The sequence below is a fragment of the Marmota monax genome, unplaced genomic scaffold (genome assembly GCF_021218885.2).
Source record: "Marmota monax isolate L192 unplaced genomic scaffold, Marmota_monax_Labrador192_F-V1.1 WCK01_AAM20220418_F8-fsc00022, whole genome shotgun sequence".
Lineage (NCBI taxonomy): Eukaryota > Metazoa > Chordata > Mammalia > Rodentia > Sciuridae > Marmota > Marmota monax.
The window spans coordinates 26,797,359-26,815,577 of NW_026695215.1; the positions used below are offsets into that span (position 1 = coordinate 26,797,359).

The 18,219-nt window shown below is 52.1% G+C and overlaps 1 protein-coding gene across 4 annotated transcripts in view; it reads left to right on the forward strand.

The window, feature by feature from the left end:
• The window catches only part of Cacna2d2 (calcium voltage-gated channel auxiliary subunit alpha2delta 2), a 134,718-nt gene that overhangs the window by 68,683 nt on the left and 47,816 nt on the right, over positions 1–18,219 (forward strand). For all 4 annotated transcript variants that reach the window (XM_046431869.2, XM_058574849.1, XM_046431870.2 and 1 more), the window contains exon 3: positions 972–1,088. In XM_046431869.2, coding sequence (XP_046287825.1) covers positions 972–1,088 — 117 coding nt within the window. The remainder of the gene's footprint in view (positions 1–971; positions 1,089–18,219) is intronic.

Sequence of the window (18,219 nt, forward strand, 5' to 3'; positions counted from 1 at the left end):
CAGTTACTTGGAAGGCTGAGGCAAGTTCAAGGCCAACCTGGGCAATTTAGTGAGATACTATCTCAAAATAAAAATTTTTAAAAGGCTGGGGATATATTCAGTGATAGAATACCTTGGGTTCAATCCCTGGTACTGAAAAAAAAAAAGGGGGAGGGACACTTGCAGAAAACTGTTCCTAAGACTCTCATACATACAAGCCCTTTGGCTGTGTCTAGAGGACCTAGGCCCCCTTTCTCAGTGTGCTGGCACTTGCACATGCCCACAGACCTACCCTCTGAGGAGAAGGAAAGGGCAAATTCATCCCCCTCACACGCTCCTTATTCCCTATTCCCTGCCCCCATATCTGTGCCCTGAATGACAAAGGAACCCTGAGGGGCACCAGAGCTCCCACCACAGTGATTGCAAATGCCCTGGGGCTACATTAGCAGAAAGGGGTACAGATGCCCCAGGCCATATGGAACAGCAACTATGTGCATAAGATTCACACGTGGGTGTATGTGTGTGTACACACAGGTGTGAGATCATCTTTGTGTTGATATGTGGCCATGTAGTGTGTGCTGATTGGCTCCATCTCCTCCCATGCCCTGCCTCCCTCCCACGTCTGCCAACCCACCCTTCCCTGTCTGCTGTTCATAGCCATTCTGAGCTAGTTAATGAGTGCTGCTCAAGGTCCCTGAAGAGGGAACCCTGAGGCACAGACAAGATGGTGACAACTTGGACCCAGCAGTAACCACTAGCCATCAACCAGCCCAAACTGGGCTCTCATCCCAGATGCAAGCTATAGAGCCCAGCCCTGCCTCTCCCCGGAGACTGTGAGGGCGGTAGACTCCATGCTGTCTCTGTGGTCAAAGTCAGGGCGGGGTGGGGGTGAAGGCTCAGCTGAGTGGAGCTGTGCAAAGAGTATATGGGGGCCCATGGTAGGGGAGTGTGCAACCACTCTGGCTTTACCTCTGGCTTTTGCTTCCTTCCAGATCTACAAAGATAACCGGAACCTGTTTGAGGTGCAGGAGAATGAGCCTCAGAAATTGGTGGAGAAGGTGGCAGGGGATATCGAGAGCCTACTGGACAGGAAGGTGCAGGCCCTAAAGGTAGGTTTGTGTGTGGGGAGTTGAGGGGCATTAAGGGAGGACCAAGTGGAGCGGTCCTGACTGGGAGGGCAATTTTGTCCCAATCCTCCTTTGTTGCATAGCCCTTGGTCCACTGAATTTAGGTAGGGTTGTCATCAACAGAGTTGTGCTGTCATGGATTATGGGCAGCTGTGGCAGGAGCAGGACAATTTTATCTGGAGTCAGCCACATGAGGGGGGGACCTGGAGTCTCAGATCTAGACATCCCTACCCCTCCCTTCTGCTGGGCCTAGGGTCTTCCCATTCTCTAGGCCCCCAGGTCTGTCTATGGTGGTATCTTGGATGAGTACCCGGCCAGGACAGCAACCTGTTGATGGTGGAATCTCCACCCCTGGGGTGGGCTGCAGGCTCTGATGGAGAGTGTTGAGGGCCCTTGGATGCCCTACAAAGAATGCCATGACCATGTAAGGCTGAAGGTTGAAGCTCTTGCTCTGCCCAGGATTTTGAATGTTTCTGTATCCCCTCTGGGCCTTGGTCTCCCCATCTATACTCAGAGAGGTTGTATCTATAAGCTCCAAAGCCCTCAGATTCACCTGGGTAGCAGGACCTGCTGGACTGCCTTGACACAGCAGGCAGACCCCTGCTACTCAGCCTACCCCAGGAACAGCAGGTGGGAAGAGGTCTCTGGAACTGCAGAGGGCTCTGGGCAGGTCATGCATAAATGGGCCGGAGGTATCCAAACTGCCCTAGCCTGTATCAAGATCAGAGGCACACCTGCAGCTGCCCTAGCCTGTATTAAAGGAAGCTGAGTCCATGAGCCAGGCACACACTTGTAGTACCAGCTACTCAGGAGGCTAAGGCAGGAGGATCACTTAAGCCTACAAGTTCAAGTCTGGGCAACATAGTGAGACCTGAACTTAAAAAAAAAAAACAAAAAAAAAAAAAACAGATAAGTCCAATTAAAAAGAATGAAGTCTTGATACACATTTACAACATGGATGAATTCCAAAATATCATGCCAAGTGAAAGAAGCCAGTGACAAAAGGCCACATGTTGGGTGGTTCCATTCCTATGAAATGTCCTAGAAAGGAAATCCACAGAAATTGAAAGTGATTGCTGGGGCTGGAGGGGAGGGGATGGGGGTCATACTGATAAATATAGGATTCCTTTGGGGGTGATGAAAATATTCTAAAATTAGATTGTGGTGGTGGTTGCACAACTCTGAATATACTGAAAAGCACTGAAGTGTATGCTTTATATGGGTGAATTTATTTTTTAATATTTATTTCTTTTAGTTATAGGGGGACACAATATCTTTATTTTATTTTTATGTGATGCTGAGGATCGAACCCGGTGCTTCACGCATGGTTGGCGAGCACTCTACCTCTGAGCCACAACCCCAGCCCCAATATGGGTGAATTTACTAATATAAAAATTATGTCTCGGGCTGGGGTTGTGGCTCAGCGGTAGCACACTTTCCTAGCATGCGTGAGGCACTGGGTTCGATTCTCAACACCACATACAAATAAATTTAAAAAAGGTCCATCAACAAATAAAAAAATATTGTAAAATTATGTATCAATATTTTCCAAAAAATGAGCCAAGTTTTCAAGTTTTTCAAAAAATGAGCAAGTCTACACTTGCTCAGACCAGGGTCCTGACAGGATCAAGTCAGGGTTGCCATTCTAGCTCAGACCCCCTACATAACATCTAGGCCCCAAGAGAGAACTAGAGTCCCCTTCTCCAGGAGCTGTCCCTGCTGTTCATCATGGGGTCCCCTGCCCATCTCTATGTGTCCTGACATCGTGGAAGAAGGAGAGTCTGGTCTCCTAGGGCCAGGAATCCAGAGAAGATGGACTCTGAGGGCCTCCTACCCAGTGTGGATCCAGGGGACTCAGTGCTGGGCTCAGAGGTCCTTCAAGACCTCCTGGTGGCAGGTGTGGGAAGACAGTTGGGGAAACAAGGTGTACTTGGAGGAGGTAAAGTCTTCAGCTTCAGTAGCAGCCTCAGTGATATCTGAAGGTCTCTCCCCGCTCATGGAGGGTAGATGAGTGGTGGCAATGACCAGCTCTCCACATAGGAACCTCAGAGCCAGTCACCATCTAGAGACTTTTCCAAGTCCCTTAACCAACCATAGAGAAACAGTTGATCCTCATAGTTGGTGAGGAGTTGGGGGAATTCCCTGGGGAGCTGCAGCCCAAGGCCTGGAGTCCTAGTCTCGACCCTCTTCCTGCACCCATGTTCTGGATCCTGCCCTGGGAGTTGAGACATCTCCTTTCTACCACATCTACAGCCCAGCCTGTGGCCTATACAGTAACTACAAATTATTTCAATGGAAGAATAATGGGAAAAGGCATATAATGACTGCACCCACCATGTGCTCAGTCCACAAGTCATTCTCACAGCAACCCCTAGAGGGAGGCCCTGCCACCCCATTCCACAGAGGGGTGCACAAACTCAGAGATGCCATGTGTCAGGACAGGATATGGCAGAGCCAGGATTTGAACCCAAGTCTCTCTGATCCTGAGCTGGGCCCTTGCTCCCCATATTATCCCTGAGGTATGCACTGAGGCCACAGCTCCTGCCCTCCCAGCTCTCTCCTGGCCAGTGATCTCCTGCTTCTGGTTCCAGGCCCACAAAGTGCCTCTTCTCATACGGCCAGAGGAAAGAGGGGGACCATCCTTCCTCCTCCTTGGTCCTAATTGTTCAAAGTGAGCTCTGAGTTTCATTATGTTTTGAATTTGCTTTTAATCAAATTCTGGTCTCTTTCTTCTTTTTCACATTTGTTTGCAGCCTGTGTACACATGGAAGGAGGGGTGTTGGGGGTGCTGGACCCTCGCTTCCCACTCCGTGGTTCCTGTCTCCCTGGACCCTATCCAATAATCCAATTTAAATCCCTTGCTCTGGTCTGGAATTTTAATTTGGGGCTTGCAAAGAGGGAGCAGAACAACACAGGACAGAAGCTCATTGTCTCATCTAATCAGGGACAACTGGATGGTTCTCCAAGTTGCACAGGGCAGTTTCTGGGGCCAAGAGTCAGACAAAAGCAGGCCGGATTAGGGGCCTTGCACCTCAGACAAGCAGCATCCCCGGGTCCAGGAAATATGTTGGACCTGAGCTTTGGACACATGGAGGCAAACTGTCTTGGAACTTCAACTGTCCAAGGAGATGGGACCTCTGAACCAGGGATTGCTCTTTTAGGGTCTTGAATCTCAGGAAGGATAAGAAGGTGCTTTATTTAGTTCTTATGTGCACTGTGGGCAGAGCTGGGCCCAAATCAGGACACTGGTCCTCCCAGCTGGGGTATTGGCTCATGGCTCCTTTCTCACAAAAGTTATCTCTTCATTATTTTATTCCTCCCTCCATCTAGTCACCAACGTTCACCATGTGGCAGGCCCTGTGCTGGTGCTGGGGTTGCAGCAGGGAAGACAGACCCTATTCCTACCCCCACTGGAGCTCTCAGACCATTCCCATCCCAGGCGCTAGTTTCCCCCTCTGTACAAATAGGGACACAAAATCTAGCCCCAGTAGCATGTACCTGTAGTCCCAGCTACTTGGGAAACCGAGGCAAGAGGATTCAAGGCAAGCTGGTTAATGCAAAAAGATCCCATCTCAAAAAGAAAACAAGGTCGGGGGGTGGAGGATGCAGGCACCCTTCCTACATAATACCTCTGGTTTCACAATTCCAGGGCCATCATTCAAAAAGACCACAGTGTGGACAGTGTCCTTGAAGGTTGTGCCACCTGGAGCATCATCTGTGGCACCTTTACTGTGTGACTCAGAGGAGAGGCCATGGGAGGAGGCACCGCCTTGGATAAGGTTAGGGTGACCCCAGGGAAGGAGAGTCCAGCCTCCCCAAGAATGAGGCTAAAGGCATTGTGACTTGGTGTATCTGGTTCCAAGTATGGGAACCCCAGGACCAGGCCAGCCAGGTCAGAGCAGGTTCCTGAGGAAGTAGTGTGGGGGCTAGATGCCTGCTCCCTGGGGGGCCCTTTTACCTCCAACTTCAGGTAAACATGGGGCAGTGGAGAGGCCTGGTTGGGAATCCAGAATCTATAGAAACCCCAGCCCTAGGCTTAAGCCCTGCCCTTCCTGTATGCCCAAGTTAGGTTGCTTCTCCACCTAAGGTCCCACCCACTGTCCCAGACACCCAGAACTTTCCAGATACTTTGCCTCTACGCAGTGCTTGTTGAGCCCTGGTTGCATATTGGACAGCTGGAAAGCTTTTAAAATCATGATGCCCAGGACCCTCCTCAGACCAAGTACTTCAGATTCTCTGGGATACAGGGGAGCATCAATATTGTTTTTTCACATTTTCAATGTGAGCATTTCAATGATTCTGTGTATTCAGAGTTTAAGACTTTCCCCATAAGATGGTAGAAATAATTCTGTCCCGCAATCACTGGTCTCTTTCTGAGTGCCTGCTAAGTGCCAAGCCTAAGATAAGCCTGAACACTCCAAATGGCTCCAAATCCTCACCTCACGTTACTTCTCTTATTTCCATCCTAGAGGAAACTGAGCCTCAGAGAGGTTAAGCCACCTGCCTCAGGTCTCACAGAAAACCACGCTTTAGATCCAGGCAGCTGGTCTCCATGTCCTACAAACTGCCCCCAGATACTGCCTTCCTCTGTGCTACCATCAATGAGACCTTGTGGCATTTCCTGTCCACAAGGGGACAGGACTAAGAAAAAAGGAGTCTCAGACAGAGGCTGGCCCTGGAATGATCTAAGGACCTGGGAGTCCTACCTGGCAAAGGGGGCAGATGCTAGGAGGCAAGTTCCCATCCCCTCAATTTCTTTCCTGGGCAGTGGGCACCCCTGCCTCATGCCCCAGCAGGCTTGCATGGATGGGGCAGGGGAAGGTGCAGCCCTGGACTTGGTTCTGGGGGATCCAATGGGCAGAGTTCCACCATCAGTGGCCTCTCTGGGGAGTGAGCATCATTTAAGGAGTAAAATTAAAAACCCTTCTGCACGCAGCCGCCCTGCTTTTGCCGCTAATGGCCACTTAACCCAATTAAACTGACGCATTGTTGGCAGCGTGGCTGGGTCTGTTCAGGAACGGGGTCTCTGGACTGGGTGTTCAGAGGAGCAGGAGGTAGAAGCCAGGGGCTATGGGGCAGGCTGATCCCTTTGTGAGGAGGGAGAATGTTCTACCCAGTTCTGAAGTACTCACCTCTTCCTTTCTAAATCTTGGTCTCAGGCAGGTTTCTCAGCCTCAGCACCATAGACATCTTGACCTGGAAAAATCTGTGTGGTGGGGCCTGCTCTGTGAGCTGTAGGGTGTCTGGCAGCATCCTTACCCTCTACCCACTAGATGCCAGCAGCACACCACTCTAACAGTTGTAACAGCCAAAAAATGTCTCTGGGTATTGCCAAATCTTGAGATTCTTTGGTCTAGTGCACAGAGAGATGCAACCATGGCAAATAGGAGTTCCCAAAGCAGGGGACATTTGGGCCTCAGAGAGGTACCTATGCATGGGACAGCCTCAGCAGGAGAAAGAACACTTTAATCCAAAGGGACAATAGGGAAGGCTTCCTGGAGGAGGCAGAGAGGGAAGAAAGTTGGACAGTGAGGCAGCTGGAGGCCAGTTCAGCTGGTGCATGGGTGCAGTCGTTGATTGTATTACACCACCAGGTTGGCCTTGAAGGACCAGGCCACAGGTGTCTCTTACTGCCAAGGCCTATCCATGAGTAGGGGCCTTGTGGACATTTGTTGAACAAATGTGAGTGCCATGGCTCTGGGTTCTGCTGGAGCACAGCCTCTGGGGTCTGACTCTAGCCTCAGAAAGCTCTAGAAGGCACGGTGATGGTGGGCTGACAGGGAGGGGATCCTGTAGCACGGCTGCCTCTACCCACCCTTCTCTGAGCAATTAAAAGGTGTTTATGTGGGGCTGGCGATGGCTTCTGCCTCCCTTCCATTACGAACATTAAGAGATCTTGACCCTTCCACTTTCCCACTCTTGAAAGAAGCTACAGACACGTGGAGCCAATTAGGCGCACGCGTGGGCGCCAAGGGCCTGAGCAGCCTTTTTTCCCTGATTGCTGCGTTTACAGCTGATTATTCTCCCCTCACCCAAACAGAGCTGCTGCTTTCTGGCAAGGTGCCACCCAGAGGCGCCAGCTTGGGGGGAGGGGGGCGGCCCAGGGATGGGGAAGCTTTGGATTAGTGAATGGGTATCTGTTTGGCACCTACTGTGTATGGGTGCCGCACAGAGGGAGGCAGCCAGAGAACTGGCCAGAGGGAAGTAAGGACAGCAATGAGCTCTCAGGAAAGACCAGGTAGCTAGTATGAGGTGGTAGAGAGTCACCATTTGGGAATGGAAGTTAGAGAGGGCTCCCCAGAGAGAGTGACCTGAATGTGTGTAAAAAGGAATGTAAACGTCTGTCCATTCTGCCCATGCCCATGGGTCCTTAGAGTCAGGCAGTATGAGCCCTGGGCAAAGACACGCTGCCCCCAACAATAGGGGGAAACAAATATAGAGACAGCCTCCCCTACCTGAATGCCTATCAGGTGGCCAAGAATCCAGAGATCCTTGAAGGCCTCCAGGCTGAGGGCCAGCCTCCCTGGGACCATGGGGGAAGTAGTTCAGGTGGGGTGTGGCTGAGGGCTCCTCAAGTGAAACATCATTCCTTCATCTTTGGACACCCACCTGAGCTACTTGTGGTCAGATTAGGGCTTGGTTCAAACCTACGAAACCTCAGGAAAGATCAGGTTGTAAATTTGGGGCTGGGCTTCTCTGGCCACAAGAGTCAGAATGAGTTATTCCTCAGCATCTGCTAGCCAAAGGAAAAGTCTAGAATACTGGAATATGACATCCTTGAGGCCCATAGAGCTGAACTCCACTCCCAGAAAAGGTCTGTGCTGTTGGGGGGACCTCCTCTTTCATGTGCCCTCTCTCTAAGGGGTCCTACCTTGCAAAGGGGGCAGATGCTAGGAGGTAAAGGAAAAGAGCCTGCAGGTGCCACAGGGACAAACCAGACTAATTTAGGATTGGAGAAGTGGAAATTTAATTGAATCTTAATAATGTCTGGCCCTTTGTTCTGAAGTCCTTCCATGCAGTGGCTGCGAGAAGGTGGGGTGCTTGACAACCAGGAAGATCCTGCCCTCCAGGGCTCCAGACTTAGAGGAGACAGACAACAGACTATGGGGTACCAGTGTACAGGGCAGCTAACATGAGACAGGCAAGTCTAAGAAGACAGCCTGGAGGAGGTGGCATTTGAGCCAAGCCTTAGAAGGCAAGTAGAATTTTCAAAGGTGAAAAAAGGAAAAGGAAGGTGTCTCCGCAGTTCCTGGAGGACACCGGCCTAGCAGTGAGAATGAGCAGTGCTGATTCCTGCCAAGTCCTTGAGGTAAGCAGCAGGGGCTGGGACAGGGAGCCCAGAATGTTCACCCTGTGCATCAGTTTCCACTGCAGGGGTTAGCGTAGGCGGAGGTGACTAAAGCAGGGGGCAGGTCAGAGTTCTGGACTGGTAACTGCACATCATTGAGAATGGAACCCTCTGCTGTCTTCCCTAAGCCTATAAGTCTGGACCAGCCCCAGGTACCAGTCAGAGGTTTCCTTGGAGGAAGCTGGTTGATTCTGGCTCATTGTGTATTGGGCCACCAGGTGCCTTTGCTTCTGTCTCTGTCTAGTCAGCACTGAGTGCTTGCTGTGGGCAGGCACCATACTAGATTACAACAGGCACAGACTAGGAACAGACCTGTGGATCCTCTCCCTTGAGGAGTACACTCTGCTCAAGGTGACAGTAATGTGCTATGTGCCAAAAAAGTGTGGAGCCAGAGGGTAAGCCTAAGGGACCTGAAGGGAAGAGGATTTATCCAGGCAAGAGAGAGGAAGGGAAGAAGAAGGCTAGAGATGGAGGGAACAGGAAAGTGCAGAGGCCAGAGGTAGAGCGCTGCCTGTATGTGCATGTGGGCAAACACGGGCATATGCACGCATGCAGGGGTGGAGGGTTTGCCTGCTGGCCTGGATCTGCAGAGCACCTGCACAGATGCACAGGAGACAGGCAGTTCTCGAGGCAGAGGCATGCATGAGATTCCTTGGGGGGGGGGGGGGTTCTAGCTGAGACCTCGCCCAATGACCACATCCTACACAGTCCTCAGAAGAACCTGTGACCAAATGTTGTGAGCATTGTGGCACACGTTGCACATAACTGGGCTCAGAGCACAGAAGGTGGTTGAGAATCAGGGACCTATCTGTGCTGGACCTCCCTCTAGCACTTGAGCAGCACAGAACCCCTGGAAATCTCACACTCTCTGAGACTCATCTTCCCTATCTGTATGGTAGGGACAAGTGTGGCCTCACAGGTCTATCATCAGAGATTGTGCCTGGGCCTTGGTGCCACTGATTCAGGAAGAGATACTCCTGGGTGACAACAGGGAATGGACCGACCTGTGCTCCTTTAACCCCACCGAGCACATAGGCCAACCCTGGACTGCCTTCCCCTTCTGGGGGCCTCATCAAAGGCCTTTACCCAGCTCCCATGTCTGTGGACCACACTGTCCAAGCTACTTGATGCTTCCTACCTCCTGGCACAGGCCCTGAGGCCCTTGTTTGAGAAGCTGGTCACGGTTGCTGGCCCTTTGTTACAGCCTCCCTGTGTTTGCCCACTCTGTTCCTCTGCGAATGGGAGTAGCAGCATGTTTGCTGTGTCAACACCAGCTGGAGCCCAGTTGTGGAGATAGCTGAAGGCATAAGGCCCCATCCTCCAGCCATCTGGGTGCCTGGGGTCCAGCCCCTCCCTGGGCAGGATCAGGGTTAATGAGCAAATGGGCCGCCCCTCATCATGACCCACCCATTTGCCCATAGGACTGCCAAGTGTGGGCTGGGCAGGTGTCTGCAACCAGTAATGGCAGCCCCAGACAGGGAGCAGTACTTGGAAAGATCCAGCAGGGAGGGCAGTCTCCCTAGGCAAAGCTTAGGGGACTTCTTGGCAAAGACAGCCTTTGAGTCTTTGAAGGTTAATGGTAGAACTGCCCCAGCCCTCTCCTCCCACATAGAAAGGGAGGGGGAGCCTGGGACAACTAGGACTAGACAACTGGACTAGGCAACTGGATCAGAAGGGCCAGGTAAGGTTGCAGCTACAGCACTGACATCAGTGGCATAGCCTTTGCTGGTGATTTCTTTTCTCTCCTTAGTTTTCTCATCTGTAAGATGGGTGATAAGTGTCCACCTGGTAGAATACCAAGTGGTTGAGACTTGGCCTGTCTGCAGACATGCAATGTGCCATGAGGAAAAGACTCAGATTTTCTTGAGCTTGCACCTTGAACTGTTTGGCTTGGGCAGGGCTTGGTAGGGAAGATCTCCCCACTTGACTGCACTTTGGGATTCCATGGAAATTGTCCCAGTTACCTGGAAGTACAAAGAAGTGGCACTGAGGCCAAGACTGTAGGAAAGGAGGCAAATTTACCCCTCAGTGGGGGATGGGGTGAGAGAATGAGGGGAGGGAAAGATCTGGCAGAATCTGGAGGAAGGGCTGTGGCTTCACCTGGGAGAGGAAGCAGGGCTAGCCCCTCAGAGCTCAGCAGTGGGTTGGGCAATTAGGCTCCAGTGCACAGGAAGTGGGGTACTCAAGGTGAAGATTATCCTGGTTGTTGGAGGATGGAATCGAGCCCTGCAGCCAAGCACAGTGAAGAGGGAAATGGCAAGGCAACGAGAGTGGGTTTGTAGCAGTGGAGAAAGGGAGGGGGAGCCAAAGGCAGCGCTTATGGAGCCGGGGATCATGGGCAGGAGCAGACTGCAAGGGAGAAGTCCCAACCTCCAGGAATCTGACAGTCTGGCAGGAAGCAGTGCCTACCATCTTCCTCCCTCCTGTTCACTGCTCCTCCCCAGGAGGCAAGCTAGTAAGTTTGTAAGATGTAGTAGTGGAAGCCCCCAGTCACAGGCTGTGCCTTTCACCTGGACTCATTCACGTCCTGTGTCCTGTTCAAGTTTAGCATCAGGTACACATTCCTGCCTGGAGTCCTAAGGAGCTTGATGCTTAAGCTTGAATCTTAGATCTCTGATTCCTGGCACTGGGAGGCCTCAGGGCCCTGCTTGGAGCTGGTATTTAGATGGGCTTTGGGGTCTCAGATCATCTTCCTGCGTACCTGTAGCAACACATTGCCAAAGGGTTAGGGAGGAGGGTACCATGGGGTAGGAGGAGTACCCTGGGCTGATGTGTTTTCACAACCAGCAAGGTGGGAGAGTTGGGAGGGCTTGGTCTCCACAGCCAGCAGGTAAGTAATGGGCACTTAAAGAGAGAAAAAGGACCCTTCTTGCCCAGCCTATACACTGTGGTGACAGCCCAGTTTGGGGACTGGCCTTATAGGGGAGGCTCCAGACTCCACAATCTCCCTGTGATGACACTGACCTTTCCTCATTACCCATGTGTATACCTGGTCCTCCTTTTATCCAATATTCTTCTGCTAATCTCATCTCCCTGTGTGACTTCTGTGTAATTAGCTCATTTTGCAGAATATTTTATCTGTCATATTTTCCTCTCACTTTTTCCTTTTCCCAGGAAAAGTTAGGAGGGGATGGGGTGGAAAGGTTTTCTGGGTATGGGGCTATCTCACAGGTCAGCTGTGGCCCCATATCTTACACACAGGGCCCACAGACGCTGACATACACCCCTTTGACACATGTCCCAGCCCCAGCCTGAGGAGCAGATGGAAGTCAGTAGGTTGGCCTGAGGGTGTCAGAGCCCTCCCAGTGCCAGGAGGAAAGGATGACACAGTCCTGCCCCAGCCCTACCCCATGAACATATCCTCCTCACATACGGGAACTGCTCAAACTGAGCCATATTAAGATTAAAGAGATACTTAATGGCATTGCTTACCCATAGTCTGGCACTTGGTGGGCACGTGTGTGGCAGGTAGACTAGGTACAAATAGAAAAATACCAGGGGGAAGGACACTAGGAAGCCTTTGTGGTCCAGCAGTTGGGTCACACGGCAGTGGACTATGGATAAGGTACTGTACAGTCCCCGTGAATGGGTGGCATGTACCTCCTCTCACCAGTATAACAGCCCCAGCCAGGGAACACAGGGCTTCCTCGTCTTTCCTAGGAGTTGGAACATCTGCCTCCTAACCCCAGCTGGGCAGCAGAAGTGGGGGTAGTTAGAACTTGGTGCTGCTGCCCCTGCCCACTCCCCAGATTCTAAAGCTGCCACGAGACCTCATCTGCACAGGGACCCTGCATGGTGCAGAGCCTGCTGCAGCAGTGCACCGGCCAGACAGCTGGCAGGACTGGGCTCGGAGCCCTCAGCTGACGTGGCCTACTTTCCTGCTCCCCCCAACACCATCTCCCCGCCTTTTCTTACTGTGACTCCCTCAGGACGTGAATTCTCTTAAACTTTTAATTAAAAACATTCTCCTTTCTCCCCCCAAGGTTTGCTTCCCTGTGATTTTCCTCTTAGAAGGAGAGATGGGGGAAGGGGAATGGCAGACATGGAGTAGAGGTCAGGCCTCCCTGGGTGTCATGGAGGACCCGAGGAACCAGGGCCAGGCCCCTGTGAGGGGACCTCTGGCTTTTCAGTTCTGCTGGTGGAGATATTTTTGAGGGCTCCAACCCTGGGGGTCATGCCACATGCAGGGAATGGCATCAGCTGAGGGCCTTCACAGTTGCTCAAGGACATGGCACAAACCCACTAAGCGAGCCAGGGCTTCTCCAAGGTAAAGGAACCCTCTGCTTTCCTATGGAGGTGCTGTTTACTGTGATGGCCTTGGGGTCACACCTGAGCCCATTGGTTGCAGGTTGGGGAAGTGCCTACAGGGTCATTTATCAGGCAAGATGTAGCCCAGGGTTGGTGTCATGGGCCTTGAGGTCACCAACTGGGTCACTATAGCTTCACGTGTAGAATTCTCAACTCAGAGCTCAGGAGCATGATGTCAGGTCCCGGCTCACAAGATCAGGGCACCAGGGATGCCAGGGACACAGGTCCTTAACATCAGGGAACCAGAACAGCATTTCTAATTATGGAGCTAAAGGGAAATGCCCTACCTCCTCTCTCCCGGGCAGTGGTCCATTAGTCAATCCCTGACTCTGGAGGGAGATACTACCATGTTCTCAGGTCCCCGTCTCAAAGTTGCAATTCACTAAATATCTGGAAGTTCTTCCTGTGTCAGACCATGATGCCTCTTGCTGAAGCCTAAGCCTGTTTTCTTAGCTCTATCTCTAGAGGACTTACTCTCTCACAAGTCCTCCTGGCTCCAGAGACAGGATTGAGCCCCCATCTTCCTCCCCCCCCCCTGCATCTACAGGCTGAGCTTCTCCATTTTAGGGCTTTCAGGCCCAGCCCAGGAAGCCCCGACAAACTCACGGGCTCACCCATTTACATCCATGTGACACTCCTGAGATACTTCCCAAGAGGATGCACCTCTCTCACACCCAGAGCAGAGGTCAGCACCCCCATCCCCCAAATGCTCGAGGACTCCCAAACTCTTAGTAGGCCCCTTCCACAAGAGAGAAACAGGAGCACCACAAGAGGTCTCTAAGGGGCCCCACCCTTCCACCTTTCTCTCCATCACCAGCCTGCAGCAGCAGCATTGAGCAGCCCCACAGAAGGGACTGTGGTAGAGGCGTTTGCCCTATGGGGCTAGAACAAGCCCCCCAACACTTGCCTTCCAGACTCTGCTAGACACCTCTCCTGAGATTTTGCAATGCTTCACAGACCCTGAGGCCACCCCAGCTGGTCCTGGGAGTGCTCAGGGACACATCTTCATAGAGCTGGGTGAGGCCATGGAAGGATTTGGGGAAAGGTCAATTAGAATTGGCTATGAGAGGTACACAGGAACATGCTCTCCATAGACCAGCCCTGACCCAAAGAAGGACAAAGAGGACTCAGGTCCCAGTGACCTCAAGAAAACCTGATCCAAAGTGGGCAGCCTTGTGAACCAGTTTGACATCTGCCCACTCTAAGCATGGCTCTGAGGGGTACAGTGCAGGGGAGACTAAGCTGGAAGAGACCCAGAGAAAGGCACCTGAGCTGGGCAGTAAGAAGTAGAACAATGCCCAGGCAGAAGTGGGAGAATAAGAGCATTCTGGGCAGAGGGAATTGGCATATGCACAAGCAAAAGCAGGAAGGGAATCCACACAAGGAGGGGTTGGGGACATGGCTTCATGGTAGAGCACTTGCCTAGTGTGCATGAGGCCCTGGGTTCAATCCTAAGCACTGTGGGCGTGGAGAATCCACACAAGGGACTGGGTGGAGGTGGGGCAACGTGCAGAGTAAAGAAGGTAGAAGAGTTAGTGGGAGCCTTGAGTGTCAAACCTGGGGATTAAGACCCCAGGCATTGGGAGTCCTGGCAACCTTTGGAGTAAGGCAAGGGTTTTACGTATTCATTTTGCAAACATGTTGAGCACCTACTATATGCCTGTGCCTGTGTCCTGGTCCAGCCCAAGGCAATGCCCACTTCCTCTGTGGGTGATCCGTGACTCTGGGGATGGCAGGGTGGGGGTGATCAGGGTGATCATAGAAGAGGAGCCTGGGTATCCCCCCACAGGGCAGAGGGATGTAGCTTCTTCTGACCAGTGAGAACAAGAGTCTGGTCCTGCCCCTCACAGCAGTGCCATCTCCTGGCTGGCTCCTCTGTGGAGCCCACTAATTCTCAAGTCTGATATGGTCAGGGATGGAGGGGCTCTTCCTCCCACTGCAGCACATCTAGGTCCTTCCTGCACCCCCTCATGTTAGGCTCCATCCATCTGTCCATTCCCCAAGTATATTCTAAGTGTCTACTAGGTGCCAGGTCCTGTGCTGGTTGCTAGAGACTCCACAGTAATGGAGGCAGACCTGGTCCTGCTTACAGGAACCTTGTGGTCCAAATGGGAAAGAGAGGATAGACAAGTAATATAAGACCGTGTAATGGAGTATCAGAGGGGTTCCAGAGGACAAAGATAGCAGGGAGACAAAAAGAAGGTCTCCCCCTCCTCCACATCCCCAACGACAAACCTGGACCAAGCAGGGGTCAAGGCAGTGAGGAAATGGACCTTTCTGCTGGCTCAGGGTCTGAGTCCATAGCTTCCTGAAATCTGGCACTTCCCCTCCTCATTGTGCTCAAGACCACACCATGACTCCACAGCTCTCTGGCTCCAGCTAGGATCCAGGTCTCCTAAGTTTCCATTGAAGTCCAATATGGACCCTCTGCCTGTGCAGTGTTCTCCTCTGACTCCTCTGCAAAGCCCGTGGGGCCCTGAACAGAGCATTGGAATTTTCAGAGCATTGGCCCATTCCTATGCCATCTCCCCTCAGCAGGGGCATTTTAGAACCCACAGTGGGTTATACCAAGTCTACAGGCATACCATGATTTTCCCCACAAAGGAGCCCCCAAGCTCACAGCCATAACAATGTGGGTAAGAGAAACCTTCCCTAGGACTCATGCATGAGGATGGCCTATGAGTTGTGAAAGTCTCAGTCAGGCCACTACTGCCAGTCCTGGCACTCCTTCTTCCTTCCTGGGAATCTCTCCTCTCATGTGGCATCCCTCTGGTTCTGCCCTTACACTGCCCCCCCCCCCACTACCTTCCAGGAGTGTTTCTGGGTTCATTTCAGTAGCTTCTGACATTTCCAATTAGGAAGCCCTAAGAGATGGACCATGCCCTAAGCCCCCCATAGACCCAGGCTTGATGCAAGGAAAAAAAGAGGACTCAGGTCCCAGTGACCGCAAGAAAACCTGATCCAAAGTGGGCAGCCTTGTAAACCAGCTTGACATCTGCCCCACTCTAACCATGGCTCTGAGGGGTGCAGTGCAGGGGACGCCAAGCTGGAAGAGGCCCAGACAAAAGGCACCTGAACTGGGCAGTGAGAACAAGGAAACAGTTCCCAGGCAGAGAAGAGAGAGGAAATGGACCTTTCTTCTGGGCAGAAGGAATGGTATATGCAAAAGCATAGAGGCATGAGAATGTATCATAATAATCAGACATTTATTGAGCTCTTGTCTCATGCATTTGAGCGTCTGTGTAGCCCAAGTCCTTACATTCATTCATTTGTTTATTCACCAAATAGTTACCAAGTACTGGGTATGCAGGCCACTGGGGTGGGAAAAAGAAAAAACAAACGTAATTGTCCCTGCCTCCAACAGCCTGTTGGGAAATTGCAGGACAGAGTAGCAAAGTCCTTGATGAGGACACACAGTCACTGTGGGAGCCTAGAAGGGGGATCTAATAACAACATACGGGCACTGCAGGACCCCTGAGGAAAGGAATGATGGAAGACACACAGGCTCTGTGGGAACCTCAAGGAAGGATCTGGCCAGTACTGAGGCTTGTTAGCAATTTATCTTTCGTTTATCAGTATTTGGTACCTGATCTTCAGAGGTCCTCATCAGTGGGAGGCCCCTTCGCCCCAAATCTACATCCTTCATCGTACAGATGGTAAATCTGAGGCCCTATGCCCTGAGCTCAAGTCTCCAGAATTCTGTTTCAGGAGTGTAATTGTATTGGCAAGGCTTTTCCATAGCCAAATCCAATCCTGGACTCATACAGACTCAGGCCCCTCTGCATAGCACCTCAAGGTGGAATTGCAGGCCTTGGAGGGTCCTATTTGGGAAGAGCCAGCCCTGGTTGGGCCCCCTTAGAGTGGAAGCTGTGTCCTTCACCAGCCAGCAGGAACAACTGCATACTTTGGGTATTTCTTTGGCCCTCGGTATCCTGCCACAGAATGGCAACATGATTCCTAGCTTGCCTATCATACAGGGAAGTGTTAAAAGGGGGAGTGCTGGCCTGTGTCCTGCTGGGGAGAAGTGGGACTGCCCACCCCACATGGCAGCAGGGCCAATGACTGGCTTTCCCTCCACCTCAGTGGCCCTGAAGCCATCCATCACTTACAAATTCTCTTCATTTCTAAATAAAATGATTTGTTAATTTGAGTGAGTGATCGCCACTCGTCCGACCCTCTTCGCAGGCCCAGGAACAGCTTGTGGGCTCCTGGAGCCCTGCGCCGCAGGCCTGGCGCAGACTTGGAGGGGTTGTTTTCGATTTAAATGTGAATTGAATGAGGAGAAAAATGTTTCTCTTGGCAATTCCATAGGAGCTCGCTCTTCTGACAGATGTTGGAGTTTATTATCCCATCGGGCCAGCGTTTTGTCGAGCAGAATTGCTAATTATTTCAGAGGCCCGGCCACAGCCGAGGAAGGAAGGGAGGCGGCAGGCACGGCTTTGGGTGGCATCTGTCGACAGGCAGGCTCTAGGACGAGAGACCCAGCCTACCACCCCTCCAGGACCCTCCCAGAATCTGCAGACATTTTGGAGCAGGGATTTCCCTGCCCCTTGATTTCTGTTTCCTGCAGTGTCCTGGAGGAAGCAGCAAGGTTTGTTCTTGTCATCACTGACCTCATGGTGAGGGGTCTGGAAGGTCACATTTGGGTTTTTGAATTGCTTATGTGTTTAGCGGGTCCATGGGTGGTGGGTGGGCAAAGACTCCAGAGAGAGCTCAGCGCGTTTCTTCCTATGTAAAAGCCAAAGTCATCAGCTATAAGGATCTCACCCGTTTGTGCAGGTGTGTGGCTGTGTCTCTTTGTAACCTTGGGCTCTGCGCAGGCCTGGAGAGGTTCGGCTTGACCATGTGCTGTGTTTGCAGGTCATGAGCTGCCTGGTATGATTTCGTGTCTCTGATGAGATGTCTGTAGCTGCGCTGCATGGCCCTTTGAGGTGTGCTTCTCATTTCTGTCCCCCATGGCAAGGTGAAGGAGGCCTTGGAAGCTACATGGACAGAGGGAACTGAATCTCGAAAGGGATGGTCCAAGGCTTGTCAGGGGTCACTCTAGGGGTCACTCTAGGGGTGCCCCAGGTTTCAAGGGCCTCTGTGGTGAATTGACCAAGAGGTGGGTTTCTTGGCAGAGATGTGGCCCAGGCCTCTACTCCATTCAACCCAGGGACCTTAACCTCACTTGCAGCACCTCTCTCTAAGGAAAGCAAAGGAGCACCCCCACTCACCCAGCAGGGCCTCCTGACTACGCACAGCTCAGGTCTGACTCCAGTTGTTTCTGATCTGAGGACGGGAGGAATGTAGCAGCTCCTCCCTGCATTGTCTTCTGAGAAGCACCCCCACCTCTCCATCCTGAGCCTCCAGACCAGGGACAGGATGCCCTGACCGCCAGCTCAGCTTTAGTCCAGTCCCCTCCCCTTTCCCCATCCCCCACCAGCTCTAGGCCAAATGAAGCTCAGCTTCCTAGGT